Source organism: Brachyistius frenatus, unplaced genomic scaffold, assembly GCF_029030835.1.
Source record: "Brachyistius frenatus isolate BFR_SWC_R1_liver_20210118 unplaced genomic scaffold, ASM2903083v1 Contig_18, whole genome shotgun sequence".
Classification (NCBI taxonomy): domain Eukaryota; kingdom Metazoa; phylum Chordata; class Actinopteri; family Embiotocidae; genus Brachyistius; species Brachyistius frenatus.
In genome coordinates, this window is record NW_027210617.1 from 4,370,372 (window position 1) to 4,389,455 (window position 19,084).

General features: G+C 43.1%; 1 protein-coding gene across 1 annotated transcript in view; it reads right to left on the reverse strand.

Annotated features, from left to right (window-relative positions):
* notch2 (notch receptor 2) overlaps positions 1 to 15,833 on the reverse strand; it is a 41,319-nt gene extending 25,486 nt beyond the window's left edge. Inside the window, 2 exon segments of the mRNA XM_069694995.1 lie at positions 5,122 to 5,203; positions 15,436 to 15,833. Coding sequence (XP_069551096.1) covers positions 5,122 to 5,203; positions 15,436 to 15,508 — 155 coding nt within the window. The 5' untranslated portion in view covers positions 15,509 to 15,833.
* Positions 15,834 to 19,084: the final 3,251 nt, after the last annotated feature.

Here is a 19,084-nt window from a genome sequence, read left to right on the forward strand (position 1 = left end):
TATTTACAAATCAAATACGTAGGACATTTTCCTGCTTTCCGCTTCTTAAAAGCATGGGATTAACATTTTTTTGTTTGTTTTGTTTTTTGTTTAAATCTAGATTATAAATAAATTAAACATAGACACAACATAGAATTTGCAGACTTCAACTTGACCTCTAGGATAATCTAACAACAGTGTTTCAAAACACTTCAAATCAGCTAAACGGGGAGGAAAAAAAGAAGAAAAAAAAAAGGATAAATCAAAATAATAATTTGTTGCAGTTCTGATTTTCAGTCTTGGCACAGATTAAAAAGTCTCCTTGTGACATCTTCTGGGTCCTGAACACACTCAAAGAGTCACACGGAGCCACATCTCCACCATCCAAATCTTGAATCTAGCATGCTAACTGAACTTCAGTCCTCTCTGTGCCACCATGCGAACCAGCCCGAGGCTTGAGGTGCCCCTCCACTCTCCATGGACACACGCACACAAAGACACAGTTCATACACAAACACTTACACAAAGACACTCTTATCACTGTGGTTCCAGTCTCAACCACATCTACAGTACTGTTGGCTGAGCTGTGAGAAGGAGATAAATCTCCAATAGAGGAAGAGTGGGAAATCATTGCAATCTCCTACTCCGGGGTTTGTTGACTTTAGGTTTGGATCATATGCCTAACCCAGTTTAAAATCTGTGTGACTGTGCGTGCCTGACAGAGCGCAGTGCAGGGTCGGATCAGAGAGGAAGCGTGACTAGGCTTAAAACACCACCACTCTCACATCCTCCTTCCTTTTTCTGTTGCCTCCTCTATACGTTACTGGCACCCCCTTTTTTTTAATTGGAAAAACCTTAGACTTCAGGAAGCGATATGAACGGGACATCACACCACAAACACTCCAGGAAGGGTGGAAGAGCGGCGGAGACGACCGCCAGAAGTAAAGATCTTCAACAAAGCTCCACGAGCTCACGGATATACGAGTTGAAGAGGAGGCGGGAATTAAAGGCCAACGGGTGAAGATCTCAACAATAATGGCACTGCGGGCAAATGGAAGAATGGTTAAAAAGAAAGGATACCGATACATGTGGCGAGATTAAAAGGCCGGGTGAGCTGTGTCCAGAGGCATCGGGAGTCCCTGAAGCGGTGGAGAGGACTGAGGCATGGATGGATGAGTGACAGTTTGATGAAGGAGGCGTAACACGAGTGGAAATTACACTCCTCCCTTCTCCCTTGTCTCCCTCCTCCTCCTCCCCCTCCCCCTCCTCCCAGCTCTTTCATCATTAGTAAGGAGTTGTGCTCCGAGGTATTCCTCCTCAAATTACCTGAAAAGAGACATCCTCTTTTGTTTTGGCCCTTTCTCTTCCCCCGTCTGCCCTGCAGGCTAATTCTGCCTGTCAGATCAAACAGGCAACAGGTCTACACAACACAGTAACTCTTTCCCCTCACTCTCAAGAAGAGCTTTTATCTAAATAAACTTGAAGACAAAACAGCAGCTTCAACAGAAAATGAGAGAGAGAGAGGAAAAAAAAAAAAAAAAAAAAGAGGCATTGAGAGGGCGGGAGAGTTAATCAGTTTGCACCGTGAGCGCGGCAGACAAAGGCATCTTGTTCTGGGGGGTTTTAGAACAACGTTGTGTGTGTGTGTGCGTGTGTGTGTGTGTGTGTGTGTGTGTGTGTGTGTGTGTGTGTGTGTGTGTGTGTGTGTGTGTGTGTGTGTGTGTGTGTGTGTGTGTGTGTGTGTGTGCGTGTGCGCTGAGCCTCACTCTCGCTTGGAATTCTAAGGTAACAACCAAATACTGAGTCACACTCCGCGTGAGTGTCGGGAATCCTCCGCGGCCCACAAAACAAGACCAAAGTTTCCGTTCAGGTAGCGAACACATCACCAGATTGTGATGTCATTTTCAAGTACCGACCACACAAATCAAATCCACACACAGAGAGACTCGCTCACAGCTCCTCTCACACCCAAAGCTGACGGCTTGCGGGGCCACCGGTTAGACAGCTTCTCTGCACCCTGCCCTTCGAAGCAGCCAAGCGACCTCTCCCCGTGCGCTCTCACTTTCTCTCACAACGTCCTCCATGTCCAAATGGAGATACCTGAACTAACAATGTGAAAGGCAGTTTTTTTTTTGTTGTTGTTTTTTAGCTGCTTTTTTTTTTTTCTTTCCCGGAAATAGTAGTAGTCTATTTTACAGTACGCAAACATGTAACTTATTAGTTTTTTTTTGTTGTTGTTCTTTCTTCCCGTCTCCATTTTTTGTTTCCTTTGAAGGAAAAAAGGTGCCAGAGATTTAGTTCAATAATTCTCTAAAACAGACACATTCTTATGAGTAGGGTAGTTTCGGGAATATGTGGGAACGAATCGAGGAATGACAACAATCTGTCGACGATTAATCTGAATCACTCTACGAAAATGTTTTATTGCTATTGCATTAACTTAACAAAGTGAATAGGAAAATGACATTTGTTTTGACTTCCCAGCCTCATTATTAAAAACAGTTTAAAATTAGTCTTTCAGAGAGAGTCAGCCCCCGCAGTGTATTATTAACACAGTTTAACCTTTCTGAAAGCTTGGTGTTTTACTACCACAGAGGAAATGAATTCATGACGACTGAAAACAAGCTCATCGTTTCTCTTGGTGTAAATACTACAGAAAAGAATCAGTGGAGAAAATCTGTCTCAGCCATAAATTACAACCGTCACCGATGAGCTCAAAAACATAGTCTGAAAAATGCGAACTTTTACAGACAATCCTTCTGACAGCTTCAAAAGCACAAACCAACGAGAACGTGAGTCAGTGCCTGATAGGCAAGCTGTACAAACGTGTGTCTTCCATATTACCATATTTTATGTTTCACTTCTACAAGAGGAGGGCTTCAATGACGAGGACTCTCTTCTTAGATTAATGCTATCTCAGTGAAACCTACCCAGCAGGGTGAGCATCAAAGGGTTTACTGTTCTAAAACAGTATTTCTCTTCGAAACAGAACTTAGGAAAAAGAGGGTTTTCTTGTAATCGTGTCTTATTATATGACTACCTCTCCTCTGTTCATGTCAGTAGTCGCTGCCATTACTCAAGTCTGACTGGCAAAGTTCGCACATGCAGGGTGAAGTCCCTTGTGTTACTGTCTAACATTACTGCATGACTCCAGAAACGATTTCTCACTGCCAGTGTCGGTGTGTTTCAGAGACAGGAGAAATGCATTCATCTTAATTTAATCGCCATTTATGTATTTTTCTCAACATGCAGAAACAGGAATTGAAATGAATCAAAGTCATTCGACAGTTGGCCCAACCCTTGTCTGTTATATCCATTACCTGTTTAATTATAGTTATTCTGACTGACCCCGGGCTTGATCCTTGTGATATAATTAGGCTGGTCTGAGCCAGAAGGCCAGAGTAACTGTTTACTTACAAGCGGAGGTCTTTAATAGACTGAGGAGACTAATAAATACAGAATTAGATTTTTTTTTACACAATGAGCCCTTTGACCAACAACACAGTGCAGATGGGGCCAAAAAGCCTGGACGGAGACAAGGCACATACAGTATGTGTGTATGATTGTGTGCTGGTTGTTCATGTTTGCCTGTAGACTGCAAAAAGAAAAAAAGAAATTGACTGACTACTTAATCAGTCTAACAGAAAGCCTGCTCTCTGTCAGCTGACTCTTCTGAACTGAGGAACTACTCTCTGCATGTCTTCAGGGCAACATCCCTCCACTATTTCAATTTTATTGTCAATATCATCTCTTAAATCAGGGAAGAAATACCAACTACGTGATCGGGACAGGGGAAACGGGTGAAAAATTAGTAGTTTCTTTGTACAGAAAATACATGTGTACTATTAAGTACACTACTCAGTAGGTTGATTATTTAGGTAGAAGTACAGATATACGCCAATAAAGCACTATTCTACGGTATTGTATACTTCTCTTCCCATATTAAGAGCACTGCTCTGAATCATTTAATGGTTGTATTTCCTTCACCTAAGGAAAAAAAAAAAAATCCCCAAACTGAAAGCAGCCTATCTTTAGATGCCTTTGAAATGACCATCCTAGTCTGTGTTTCTATTAGATATTAACTGTGATGGAGATAGATTACATCACATCCCACCCGGCCTTGCCACACACAAACAGTGACTGTGTTTGCACTTGCGGTATAACATCATCTATTTGACCTTTAATTAGACAGAGAAAATGTCAAACACTGATTAAGACATGTTTTCTCGTTCCCTTTTTACAGAAATAGTAGAGTTCTGAAAATCCCAAAACTCTGGGAACAGACACGCGGCAGGATTCTCATCACATTTGATGAAATATGATCAGGCTCATGAACCAGCTATGGTGCGTTTTTGTTGGGAATTTGGCTTGGGAGTGGCAACACAATTAAAAAGATAGCTCTGTCTTAATTACAAACCAGGCTGAGCTGTCAGAAAGCGGAAGCCTTAGATGAAACAGACCATTGGACTCTTTTAAATTATGCCACTTTTTCTTATGGGCCTGACACCACCCGAAAAAGAGGAGACTTCCTTACAAGTTATTTCAACTTGTTAGTTGACACAAACCTGGCATGTGCCAGGAAAAGAAAGCCTACGCTAATATTTATATGGGTTAACAAAGATTAACATATTTTGATTCACTCAACCGTGGTTCATATTGTTTTTGTCATCGTTTGCACTGAATAGGTTCTTTTCTTGTGCACTAAAGACTAAATAAATGTCTCATTACTGTCTTGACATGAACCATCAATTAAAAAAGACTGCGGGCAGTAAAAGATTTTGGCAATGCATAGAGCAATCAATCCTATAGATACAAAGGAGTAAGTAACAAAAGCCCCTAAATGTTCCCAAAATAAAATCTTGGAGGTGGAAATGTGTGTATTGGTATTGTTCCCAGTACTGATGTACTCTGTCAGACACAGCAGTCTTTTATTTCCCATTTCGTGCCTGAGCAAAAGCTCATGGTCCCGTGAAGAGGCTGGGGTTGATCTAAAACCCTTTTTCCATCTTGGCTTTCACATCCTACAATCCCCTTATGAGGTGTGTCTCTTGCCTAATTCCCCTTCTTTCTTTTTTTTTAACAGTGTTGTTACCGTGTGTGCAGCACAAGTTCAACTAAAAAAAGTGTTCCAGTGACTCTTACCTGCAGTATTCGGTGCCGTTGCTAAAGGTCAGGCACGTGGCATTGTTGACACAAGGCGCCTTATCATCCACACATTGCAGAGCTGCAAGAGACAAGACACAGTTTAGACAAAAAGAAAGGTACTTCATCTGCTAAGTGTTGAGTCAAAATGTCGGCAATGTTTCAAGTGTGACCATTTAATTACATGGATCAGTGGTACAGCTAGCCAATAAATCATCCATTAACAGCTTAAAAACTGTTTATCTGGGCGTATTGTACCACGTGTGGTGTTTGCAAGATGATCTTGGCAATTCAATAGTGAGAAATAGTAACAGTTTCAGGAAAATCAGTTTTCTTATGAGTGTACATTATGAACGCGACTCCTCCAAAATCTTGCCGTTATCCGGGAACAGGTTCAAATGTTTGTATGTCAGAACTAAGAAAGAAAGAAATACAGAATCCCCCTGATGATTGTTTTCACGTGCCAAAAAAAATAAATATATAAAATATATATTTTACACGCACGTAATCCACAACCTTTTCCTTCCTTCCCTCATTTTTTGCAGATACAGGGCAGCAGGCTCGTTACATATCTATCCAGCTATCCAAAGCCTGCCAGACATCAGGCAGTGGTTGCAGGCCAGCCGGACGGGCAGGCAGACAAAAATGAGCCTTGACGAAGACAACAAAGCCCAACTATCTCCCTAACAGTGAGACACTCGTAGGCACACACATCATGCATTGTGTGGCCTTCAAGCCGCCAGAGACACATGGCTCAAGAGGTCTTCACGCACACTGTGCCAGCCCAACACGCCAAACAGAAGTGCTGTGTTCTCAGTCTTTATTTATCAATGTGATATGGTAGCAAAATGAAGGAGGGCATGGTAAATATCGGTGATTAATTCGGCAAAACTGCTATAAAATTGTCATAAAATTGGTTGAACAAATGCTGCTTCACATTTTGTTTCATTTATAGTCTCACAAGTTAAGTTATTATGTGATGCATCCCCATGCTGCAGAACAGAGCTTTTTTTTTTTTTTTTTTTACAAAACTGAGGCTACGTCAGCTGATTTCGAAGAAACGCCAACAATGTCTTTGACAAAACAGTCATAGCATTACAGGAAGCGCGCTCAGCAGTAGTGTTACTTCCTGCACCTAGATTAATCACAGTGTCACTAGTTAAAGAGTCCTTGTGAAGACACTTGCAGTACTTTATATGATTTTGCAGTGTTAAAAGTTGGACACGGCTTATTTTCAAATGCACAAGAGGCACGGTCTGGTCAAAGAGTGAGGGCAGACTAATGCTTTAGAGCCAGGCTGACGGACATAGTTCATTAGACATGGGGATACCATACATAACCCACTGTGAAATTCCTAATCCCAACAGGCACGCACACACACAAGCAACCCTGTATGTGCACGCTTGTACAGACATCCACTGTAATAAAGTGTGAGTTGATATCAGACAACTGCTGAAGTACAAGAGGCCACAGAAAACGCTGAGCTATTTCGGTACCGAGGAGACACACGGTGTGCAGCATTGCAACAAGGCAACATATGGAAATCATGTGTACATAATAACACAGAAGAAAATACACACACGTGCGGTTAGAACCTGCGACACAGGGGGCGCTTTCACTTTTGGTTTTGATCACATAAAAAGTAAATCCATTCAGAATCATGTATCATAAATGAATAATAATAATAATAATAATTTAACAAAAAAACAAAAAAAACTTCAAATTTGATTAGTGAGCGGTAAATCTGGCCAAAACACCATAGGGTATGACAGGTTGCCAGTGACTCAAGTGCAAAATCAGCACAAAAAAAAAGGTTTGGAGTAAATGTGAGGGGATGAAGAACTGAGGGAATGAAAGAATGGAAGCAGGAGAGCAGAGTCCGGAAAAGGCTGCTCTCATCCCCCAGCTGGCTTGATGAGCTTCCCATGCAAGCTGTTGTAATGCCAGACGCAATGATCTTACCAGATTTGGGACAGCCTGCCATCTATTACGCCATTTTAAAAAACACACACACACACACACACACACACACACACACACACACACACACACACACACACACACACACACACACACACACACACACACACACACACACACACACACACATTACCCCATGCTGTCCGGGTCACCAATTCCCAGTCTGCAAGTTTGGAAAATGTTTCGGCAATCCGTCTCTCAAATAAAACAAACACGAAGTTCACACACATTAAAATGACCTACTGGTGTATTGTAATCCACACTGGTAACACCAGAACTACATCCTCTCTGTGTAGCTGTTCTCACACTTCACTATCAATGAACCATGGACAGGAACATTTCCCAGGAATGAGAGCCTTGATAAGACCCAATCGACAAAGTCAACAGTGAAACTACAGACAGATGGTGTGAGCTGAGAAGAAACTCAGAAGTTACCTGCCTGAATGATTACTATTATTTGGACAACTCCTGATCAAAAGTCCTTGTTCGTTTTCTCACTCACTACCACCTCATCTTCCAGCCATGTGGTGTTTTTATTTGTATGAGATCATGGGGAAAGAGGAGTTTAAGAACAAAAGCAGAGCAAAAGCCAGAGCGTTATAGTGCTCCCAGTTTGGTGGGACTTTGAGGTGAGCTTCGTGTGATCCCTTCAGATGGAAGCTGGATCTCTAAACATGCCAATTTGCAGACTGTCAAAACAGATGACTGTTTCAAACTTCCCTCTGTGCCATATCGACATGGTGATATTCGTCCGTAGGAAGGTCCGATCAAGTGCACAAGATCTCACAGCAAAAGAAGCATAAAAACCAACAAAAAGCCCTTGGACCTATATTCAGTGCAGACTATACTCAATAACACATTTTTTTTCTTCCTCAAGAGCTTAAAGACTAAATCAAATCCCTTCGTATATATTGGGCTTCCATGGCACCCAGATGTGCAAACGAGGCCGTGGGAGAACTATCACACCATGTAGCAGGCGCAGCTCATATCGTTTAGCGGATTCAAACAACTGTGGTCTGAGGCCTGTGAATAATAAACAAATCATGCAATATTGTACCAACCATGTTAGAAAATCCCATTACATTGGAAACACGACATATCAATCAATGTTTTGCCAGCTGTCAGAACGAACAACAAAGAGAACGCCGCTTCGGAAGAACTTTCTGTCTTGGAAAATGCTTGCGTCTGTTCTACTGTGGCCTTTTTTTTCTCTTGCCGTTCTGGATTTGAGAAAACCAGTTGTAGAAGTTACCAAAAGTTTAAGACAATGTCAAAATATGTTTAAAAAAAAAAAAAAAAAAGAAATCAGCGAACATTCACTTGCTCTAACCTGACCCGGCACTTGTCTTCGACATTGCATCACACTCGCTAGTTTCCGGTGTATTGAGGGTGTTGAGAAAAGGCATGCCCATCGCTGTTGATGAAAGAGCTGCCATCATCACCGTCGTCATCGGACGATGACACCAATCCGTCTGTCAAGAGCTTTAAAGCAGACTGTGTTATACGAATCCACAGAATAAACCTACAAACTGTCTCACACCGTAGAAACTTGGAAGTCCCCACAAGTTGTAGCGTTTCTATTTCTTCTGTATATTGAGCGAAGTAAACATTTCACTTTGGAAACTTTAAAACTCCTGTTTTATAGTCAGCTGTAACCTTCTGTAACGTGCTGCGTTGCTTTGGTAACGAGTAGGTGTCAGTCTGTATGTTTTTCTGTCGATCACTTTGGTCCAGACTGAAATATCCTGACGACTATTACATGAACTGCCATGGAATTTAAAAAAAAAAAAAAAAAAATGGAGCACTGTGCTGAGGTAAAGCCAGGATGGTTTCAACAACAACAAAAAAAAGAACAAACTAATTCAAGCTAATATTTAGTGTTCCAACCCTTTGCCATGAATTAGGAAGACGTGCAGACGTCCTGTCTCGGTTTCTCATGTCTTGTCGTGATGCAACACCATACAGCGCTCTGATCTCTGCGCCATGGAGTCAGAGTTCTTTGTGACTCATGCTTTGTTGTTTGAGGTTAATGTCGTGCTACAAAATGAATAATGGTATTGCATTATGATTAAGAATCTACATATCTTAAATGCCTACAATTTTTGCACAGCGGTGCACATTCATGCGTTCCAGAGAATGAATTCCACCAACTTTGATTATCCTCCAATTTTTTTTCTCAAACATGACATTAATGTTCATGTGTAATGCTATAAATAATAATTTGTGTTTTGATATAATCTTCCCATTTAACAGCTCCATTATCTGGTTAGAAACTCTTGAAATCACATCTCCACTAAATAGCAAAGGATAACTTGTTACCATTTTCTATGAGAATATGTTAGTGTGCCGGGTAACTAGTTACTTAGTTGCTTTAATATTACTTTTTCAGCTCATCTTTTTTTTTTCTTTTTAACTTATCATTTTCTAATGCGAGAAGCATTCATTGAGGAAGAAGACCTTTGTTTTTGTAAACTACTTTTGAATACATGATAAGATAAAGGCAAAATGAGCATAAACCAATTTGCTATTTAAAATTTTGTAAATTAGTAAAAGCTGAAGCTGAGCCTTCAACATGCATAGTGGAATTTTTGTCTCCCCTATTTGCCGGTGAAATTAATCATAAAAGTACTTTACATCAGGCTCGGCCGTCGCCTGCAGTGTCGCGGCTGTGAGACAGTGGATAAATGGTTCCGAGCAAATTGACACGTTTCACTCAGAATTTGTTCAATTCGGTCAGATAACATTTACAAAGTCTAGAAGAGCTGCAAGACTGAATTATTTCATCCCCATTGAAGTTAGCATAGGGCTAAACCAGACATTAGCCGACTCTGCTGCAAGTCTCTGTTGCGCATACTCTGCCCATGGAGCCAAACACAATGGTAGGGGAAACACTAAAATGTCTCAATGGTAACTGTCTCAAAATGTCTACAGTGAACCCTCGTTTTTCGCGGGGGTTACGTTCCAAATAGAAACCGTGATAGGCGAAATCCGTGAAGTAGTAACCTTTATTTTACAATTGAAATAGATAGAACTGGACATTAAAGATATCTACGTTACATATAGTCGTAATGTGATTTCAATGCACGATGCAAATCCGTGAAGCAGCGAGACCGTGAAAGGTGAACCGCGTTATAGCGAGGGGTCACTGTACATGTAAAAACTACAAATCCTGTGAAATACGGACGGATTTATCTGGTGGTGATTGAAAGTAACGGACGTTCATTCACATGTAAAAGTCCCACAGTATATTTTTAAGTGTAATAAAAAAAATCAAAAAAAAAATCAAAGCCCTTATTTGCCTAGACAGAAAAAAAAATGTTGAAAGGGAGTCTGGTTGTTTGTGCTCACCTCCTGCAGGATTTTATAAAGCAACTGTTTTATCACCGGCACCACAGTTGGTTCCCGAGAGAATAACGGCGATGTCATGTGTGTGTGTGTGTGGGGGGGGGGGGGGGGTAACACTGTCAAACAGATAGAAAGAGGAGGAGTGATGCAAGGTTGGAAATGGGGTTTGAGCTAATAGCTGTGGATTGATATGGGGAAGTAATTACAAAGCTGCAGGCAAAGACTGCACACGAATGACTGTCCCTAAGTCTTGGCGCGTATCCATTCAGCGGAGGGCAGGAAGTTGTTCGCGCTGAGTGAGGAAGTAACCCCATTTCCTGGAATTGCTGTACAAGCCTCTGTATCCAGTGGGCCAAACAGTTGCCATGGTAACCTGCAATAAAATACCCTTAGCTCAGCATGGAAGGAGGGAGACGAAACTCAAACTAAACACTATAACCCCGAGGGAAGCTTTGCTGGCCCACACAAACAGCGGCGGTGCCAAGCAGACGAACCGAGCATGGCTTTTAAGGCTTTTAGTCTCCCAGGTCAGCTTCAGCTTGAGGGTGGTGTCTTACAGCGAGAAACAGGTCGGAGCCAAGAGAAACAGTAAAACCGTGTGATTAACTCGGGTGTCTCAAGCTGATCTTGTGGATCTTCATCAGGACAGATCAGCGCATAATTAAATGCAACTCTTATCTGCATTATAAAAAAAAAAAAATAAATAAAAAAAAAAGACATCACCCGTTTCCATCCCATACTTTCATGCACCTCTTCCTGAGCCTGTTGCACAGAAACGCACAAGCGAACAGCTGACTGCCAAAATTTCTTTGGATGAAAATTAGGTAAAAATGAAGGGAAATCTTAATTAAAGTTGAGGGACAGGACAAAGAGTGATGATTCAGTAATTAACCTGCTGACGGGCAAACCGCCTTGTTGTTGTAATTGCTCGGAAGATTTTGTCTCAGCCGAGTGTATCGAGCAGTTTTGTTTTGGTACAGCGGGACAGCAGGATGCACTGCTGGCTTGCTGGCTCTGTGTGTGCATGTGTGTGCGTGTTTGGAGTGAGAACGATAGAAACAAGGAGAGCCGTCCAGACCAGACAAATTTCGGGACTTTCCCTCGCACGTTCGTTTCCAAAAAGGCTTTCTCCTTCGAAAGAAAAGTCTTATGAGAACAAAATCCTGACCCTATTCCAGTGATTCAAGTCTGTGAGAGATTTTAGTGAAAATGTGGCGTGTTCGCATGCGTTCAGTCGCCCGAATTGAACCTCCAATGACCAATGAAAACTGATAATTCAGTGTGATTTTTCTTCCCCCTTACATCCGGGAATATACCGTAGTTGGAAAACAGACTTCTGTCTCTCTTCCCTCTTAGTATTTTCACAGAGCTTTCGAGAACAAATAGTCTAGTTTATTCGCATCTAAGTACGGAAATGAGATGGATTACAGCCACAAGTTACTGGTTACTGGTTGTTCAACATAGCACTCAATTAAAGCTGTGACCCATTATTACACAGAATTTTTGTTTAAGCTTTTCCGTGTAGTTTCCCTCCTTCCCCTACCTGATATGCCCTGCTTGGCTCATTACTCCATGCGCCCTGCCTGCCTGTCTCCAGGATTACGGGGCTGTGTTGGCCAAGGAATGCGGGCTGCAGTAATTCCCTGTTAATTTGCTAACCTGTTCAACAGTGCAGACACAACGCTCTGTAATCCCCTCAACCTTCGCAGCCACAAACACCACCTCCCATAGTAATGGTGCATGTGGTTCATGCAGGGCGTGCACCCGGCTTCGTTCTTATTTCGCCCCGCAATGTATTTATTAATGCGTGAGGATCAAAGTCACAGCGAGCAGACTGGTCAAGCAGGAAATGGCGCTGCATTAGCACTCTGCAGCGAAATGGTAACAGCCCTGTAACTGTAATTTTCACCTTGTCTGCACAAGCACAAAACCTCAAACATAGCAGGTTTATAGATTTACATGGATCTGAGCTGACATGGCTATAGAGCCGCAGACGTATGCACTATTTGTATGCATGCAAATACAAAACACATCTGGAGAGCAGACCCGGACCTTCCCCATAGTGACTCATACAGTTTTCCACATTATTTACTACTCTCTCCCACAACAACAAACAAGTTTTTTGATGGCAAAATACATGCGGGCGTCTAGCTGTTGGAACTACATCACCAATCAAAAGGGCGGAGAAGGCTTCATTGAATATAACCTGAAACATGAACACGTGAAAAACAACGGCAATTCTAGCTTGCTGCAGACTGCAGGCAGCAGAAGACAAGCGATAGGAGGAAAAAAGGGGAGGGTTGGATGGTGTCACAGAAAAGATGGTTCAAGTCACATTAATAACCAACAACAGGACAGTGGGTAGAACTGGTGGTCTGTAAATAATGCAGTGTGGTGGGCGGGTCAATCAAAATCTTTGTGTTCGGAGCACAGGGCGAAGCATGGCGCAGATAAATCCCATTTAACACCAGGCCGCAGCTTGGATCAGATGCGAGGACACCATGGGTGGCACAATTGCCGTCCTTTGTCAAAATACATACACACACGCAAATAGATACACACACGCATGTCAGCCGTCTGCCGTTTGCAATGGGCAAATATGCAACCATCCACATGCCCAAACCACAGGGGTAACGCTGTGTCGTGTGCCTGAACAATGGAACCTACGCTTCCTCCAGAATGAGCGCGCTGTGGACCTGCTTAGGAGTGAGGTCAAACTGTCTGCCATCGCCCTGACTGAACTGTGATGTTACCAAGGCACACCTCTTCTGCCATTCCAGTGCGCCGTATGGATAACAACTGGTGCTTTGCATGCATGAAGGGCCGCCGATGGTAGCCAACGGCGCGGCGCACTGCGGTGCAGTGTCCCGACTGTATGTGTAAGTTCCCGGTCGGCAGGAGAAATGATTTGGAAAAGGAGGAAGGAGAAGTAAATCACGGTGCACGGGGTTTGTATAAGGCGGGAATAGTTTGACGTTATTCCGCCTCACCGCCGGGGTCAGCGATGTCCCCCACCCCCGTTCTGTGTTCGTACCTTTTATCCAGAACTGGGAGGCGGAATAACGCCAAAATATTCCCGCCTCGCAGTTCTGCATAAAAGGTACGGACACGGAAGGTGGGGGAGGGCATTGTTGACCCGCCTTCAAGCTGGCAGCGGAGGTAGTCGAGGTAGTCGCGGAGCCGGAAAAAAAAAAGGCGCCATGCCCCTCTCTCCCTTTGAGACGTCGAGGGCCGGCATCGAGCTGGGGACGCCAACGCTGGTGTGTCGCGTCATGCCCCTGATTTCAGAAACGCCGGCACGCTATCTAAAACACACACACACACCCACACACCCACACAGGGGCGGGGCGGCACGATGCCAGCCTCGTTCGGTTCGGTGTAAAAAGAGAGAAGCTGGCACGGCGAGGGGGTCTCCTTTACGGCAGTATCATCGCGGGGTCTCTGTGTGAAGCGGGCCGGTGAGAGAGAGGGGGGAGAGAGATGGGGGGGGTGAGAGAGGGAGAGGGGGGGGAGGGAGGGAGAGGGGAGGAGGGGAGGCAGGAATGTCAAACAGCAACAACATTCCTATGCTTCTCCTTGCACTGCCTGCAGCACTTTCACATCGTCTTTTCTTCTTTTGTGTAACTTCAGCGTTCACAAGTCACCTATAGTCCATAAAAAAAACATTGGAAAGAAAAGCGCGGCTGGATGTGTCCGCTCTGAGCTGAAAGACTTGTGCAGGTGGTGGTGTGTGTGTGTGTGTGTGTGTGTGTGTGTGTGTGTGTGTGATCAGTGATGATAGTGTATGCTGAGAAACAATTATGAAAGAAGTCAAATAAGTTAGGAACACTCAAAATTGTCTTTCTTGTACATGATGTTAACAAATGAATAGGGGCGTGACCGTTGGAATCTTTGAAACCAAACCTGTCAGTTGTACATATAACCACAGATGAGGTCAGATGTCGGGTAAATCTACCTCATTTAAGATAATCTACCTCATTTAAGATGAGTGCAGATAAAGACGAACCTGATCCCTGTTACATTAAGCACATAGGTTGCATCTTATCTTCAGTCGAGGTATGAAAAACCGTGTTTACTGTTATATATATTTTTTTTAATCAAATATTATATATATTACCTATAAAATACTGACTATGATGGTCTTTATGTAAGTCTTTTGTGTGTTAGCTAACGTTTTGCTGAAGCAGCAGCATACGTACAGATTGCTTTACTGCGTTTGAGCATATTTGGTTCCATTTCCAGCACGAGTTTCTTGTAAACAGTAAACAGGAACACGTAACTTTTTTTGTTTACTGTTTTGACAAATGACCACGACCAACTTGTTTGCACATCAGTGTTGCAACCAAAACTAATGCATCGTCTGCCGGTCTGGCAGGGCCTCCATCATCCAGTACAAGTATATTTTGACGTACAACAAGACAACCTTGAACAGTGTTAGGCTCTTGAAAGGGGGATGGAAGCTCAGAAAACTTTGAACTACAGGTATATCGGTGGATATTTTCTCCCGATAATCCAAACGTATTTACTCCCTCGTCAGTGACAGCTCTCTTAATTCAGCAGGGCAGTCTAAAATAAGGTTAAGTGTCCATTTTGAATTCTTTCTCGAGCTTTCGCTGCTCAACATCTGGGCAGCGGTGCGACTCGGCTCAGCAGTAGGCCCGCGGTATCGCCATTAATCAGACCGTAAACCATCTGAATTAGGCGCAGACAGGGGCGATGGCAAGACTCGCATTCAGTGGACTCGCGGAGCAATTAAGACTCTTAAAATCGTCACGAATACACAGTCAAAAGGCTTTAAGGATACGGTAGTTAAAAAAGAAAAAGAAAAGTAAGGATAATGTTACGTGACCTTTATCTAACTAGCTCGGCAGACACAAGCGGGTGTGTTGAGGAGATGCTAAGTCTGCCCCGGGTCGCGCAGATGCAACAAAAAACGTCCAAGTTATGAGTGATCAGATTAAAACGACGCTGCCGTCAAGGAAAACTTACCCAGAGAGAGCTGGATGAAGCAGAACACCAAGACTAGTGATTTGCCCGCGGAGAAACCGGGTACGTGCTCCATATTTTCTGTAAAATCCACATAAGGTCGCCAGCCCAAAGTTGAGCTGCCTCCCCCGGACGGTTCGTTCTCAAAAAGTCTCGTTGGGAGATGGCTCGCGCAAAATCTAGAGGGCTAAAAAAAAAAAAAAAAAAAAAGCAGCTGTGGTGCCAAATTAAAGCATTTGAACTAAATGTTTACATGTGGTCCACGAGTCGTTCCGATAGAACAAATAAAAACGCCACATAAATGTACTTCTAGTAGTCACACACGGCGCTGGAAAAAAAAACGTCCACCTCTCCGCGCTCCCCCGTCACTGAAGTCACCGAGAGCGAAGAAACAAAAACACATATCCTTCCGCTGGAGTCAATGAGGATCTATTGTCAGGTTAAAAAGATGGTCAAAACTTAAAGAAAGGCTTGTATGTAGATTAGGTGTGTTTATTGCTTCTTTATTAAATTATTATTACTCGAGTAATGGTTTTTATACCAAAAAAAAAAGGAGTAAAAGTTAAAAGTTGTTGTTTTCTGTGTCGCCGCGGCGGAGGAATTTTTTTTTTTTTTCTCATTTTTCTACTTCTCGGGGCTGGTATGACTCAAAATTAACCCATTCTGTGAATTTCATTTCTTTTCCTCCTCCTCGTGAACTGCACGCTTTCCCCGGTATGTCTTTAAACACCCACTCTTTACTCACTTTTTTTTTCGTTGCCCTAACAGTTAAATGCCAGGATATTGTGCCCGTGTTCAGGTCCGCGGCGTTACAGCTGCAGTTTGCAGGTAATTTGGGCGGTGAAATCTCGACTTTGGAGACATATAGTGGTAGATTATAAACAATGATTTGCTAATCTAAAAAGAAAAAAAATACGTGCACATGTCCTATGTCCAAATACCAACATCTTTGCTTGTTTTTGTTCATTTCGTCGCTGCTAATTAGGAAATTTAGGCTCACAGGCAGATTAATGCATCCAGGGGAGTTTCTCTTTCACAGCTTTTTTTTTTTTTTTTTACCAGGTAGGTAGGTAGGTAGGTAGGTGGGTAGGTAGTTACTTTATTAATCCCCAAGGGGATTTTTTTTTTTTTTGCTACAGCAGCATTTATAGATACAGGAAAGCAATAAAATAACAGTAAAAATATTAAATATAAAAATGCACAGTATATACAGTACAGTATATATATATATATATATATATATTATATTTAAACAAACAAGAAACACAGATAACAGTGTTATTGTTGTGTGATGGATTTTGCCAGAGGTGAGTTATTGTACAGTCTTATTGCAGTGGGCAGGAATGATCTCCTGTATCTGTCCTTGTGACAGCGGAGCTGGAGGAACCTTTTAGAGAAAGTGCTCCGCTGTCCCTGCAGCAGGTGGTGGAGAGGGTGGTCAGGATTATCCAATATGGATAATAGTTTGTTCAGCGTCCTCCTCTCCACCACCTTTTCCAGGCTGTCCAGTTTGCAGCCAATGATGGAGCCGGCCTTCTTAACCAGTTTGTTGGTGTCACCGGCTCCAATGCTGCTCCCCCAGCGGACCCCAGCGAAGTACAATGCACTGGCCACAACAGACTGGTAGAACATCTCCAACATCTTGCTGCACACATTGAAGGATCGGAGTTTCCTCAAGAAAAAGAGTCGACTCATCCCCTTCTTGTAGACAGCGTAGATGTTGGTCTTCCAGTTCAGTCTGTTGTAATGGAGACACCCAGGTACTTGTACTCCTCCACCATGTCCACCTCCTCTCCCAGAACTCTCAGCGGTTGTGGAGCCGTCGTCTTCCTCCTGAAGTCGACCACCATCTCTCTGGTCTTGGCCACGTTCAGGAGCAGGTGATTTCTTCCCGCCCACCCCACAAAGTCCTCCACTACTCCCCTGTACTCATCCTCCCGTCCATCCCTTATACACCCGACCACTGCAGAGTCATCAGAGAACTTCTGCAGATGGCAGGACTCTGAGTTGTACTGGAAGTCAGTGGTGTATAAGGTGAACAGGAAGGGAGACAGAACAGTTCCCTGAGGAGCTCCAGTACCACTGATCACCTCATCAGACAGCACACCGCCCAGACAGACAAACTGTGGTCTGCCTGTCAAGTAGTCAGTGATCTAGGAGACGGTGGATGTGTTCACCCCCACCACCCGCAGCTTCTCACTCAGCAGCAGTGGTTGGATGGTGTTAAATGCACTGGAGAAATCAAAGAAAGTGATTCTCACAGAGTCACCGGTTCCATCCAGGTGAGACTGAGCTCGTTGCAGCAGATAGATGAGGGTGTCGTTCACTCCCACATGAGGCTGGTATGCAAATTGCAGCGGGTCCAGAGAAGATTTCACCAGCGGCCTGAGGTGGGCCAAGACCAGCCTCTCCAGCACCTTCATCACATGAGATGTGAGGGTAACCGGTCGGTAGTCGTTGAGGCCGGATGGAGTCGTCTTCTTCGGTACAGGAACCAGGCAAGTGTTGATGGATGCTGTGTATCAACAGGTTTCAGGTTAGTCACCACTTTCTCAGGTGCAAATAGTTATAGCTCTGTCAGCATACTAAATGGTATGCCATTTAAAAGTTTTTAAAGAATTTTTGCTCACTAAGGAATTGTTTCAAAAATGCATTTGTCATGGGTTAAGAGTTATAGTTTGTATGTCTGCTTCAAAAGTACAACATAAAAATGATGACTACAAAAAGGGCTTACAGATATATTCGATTCTTTTTTTAATTTTTCATAATTTGATCATCTTTAGAGCTGAAATACTTGTTAAATGAATCAGCTGCTTAAACCCTTGTTCCTTTTAAGTAGGTTTAAAGTGGTTATTACATAGTGACACATTTTTCCTTTTTACTTACTTGAAGAAAAAACATTTATCAATAGTTAATCCTTTCCAAGACCACAGTACTGCTTTATTTTTCTGGAGCGCACGTAAACACAAGAGAACCTCAACACTTTCCTGTACTCATGCACTCATTCACAGACAGGCACACTGTCTTTATAAACCATTACTGATCACAGAAATGCCAAACTAATTATCCCTTATCAGTGTGAATGATCCAGGTGTAAATCACAGGCTCATCACAATAACAAGTCCACGTCTCATACCAGTGATTTGTTTGTCTTTACACCCTATTAGAGAAACATTGCCGAGCCTCCTGCTGCTGCGACCGGCCCTTTGTCCTCTATTCAACCCTGCTGAAAGGCCTGGAACCAGAGGAGAGCAAATTGATCTCCTCAGGGGTCCGCACTGACAATGCTTTTGTTGCTGTGGCCAATGTCAAGCTCTTGCTCTCTATGCGTGGTTGGATGTCAGGTGCTGGCACGACAACAAGTGTTGTTCGGGCATTTGGTCAGATGCCGTTTTTATTGATAAACCCTGCCTTAAGCTTTCAAGTATTTCCACTATCCCTCTACATATGTGCCACTTTCTGAGTATATCCTATATTCATATTTTGGAAATTCCATCATGTGTTGGTGAGGTTGAAATTTAAATTCAAAATTCCTCTTCTGATACAAATCCAGTGGTGCTGTGAGCCAACAGTATCATGATATAAATCAGATCCGAGGATCACTTTGTCTGCAGCACTGTTTTCCTAATGATGTCACTCCAGATGTGGGCCT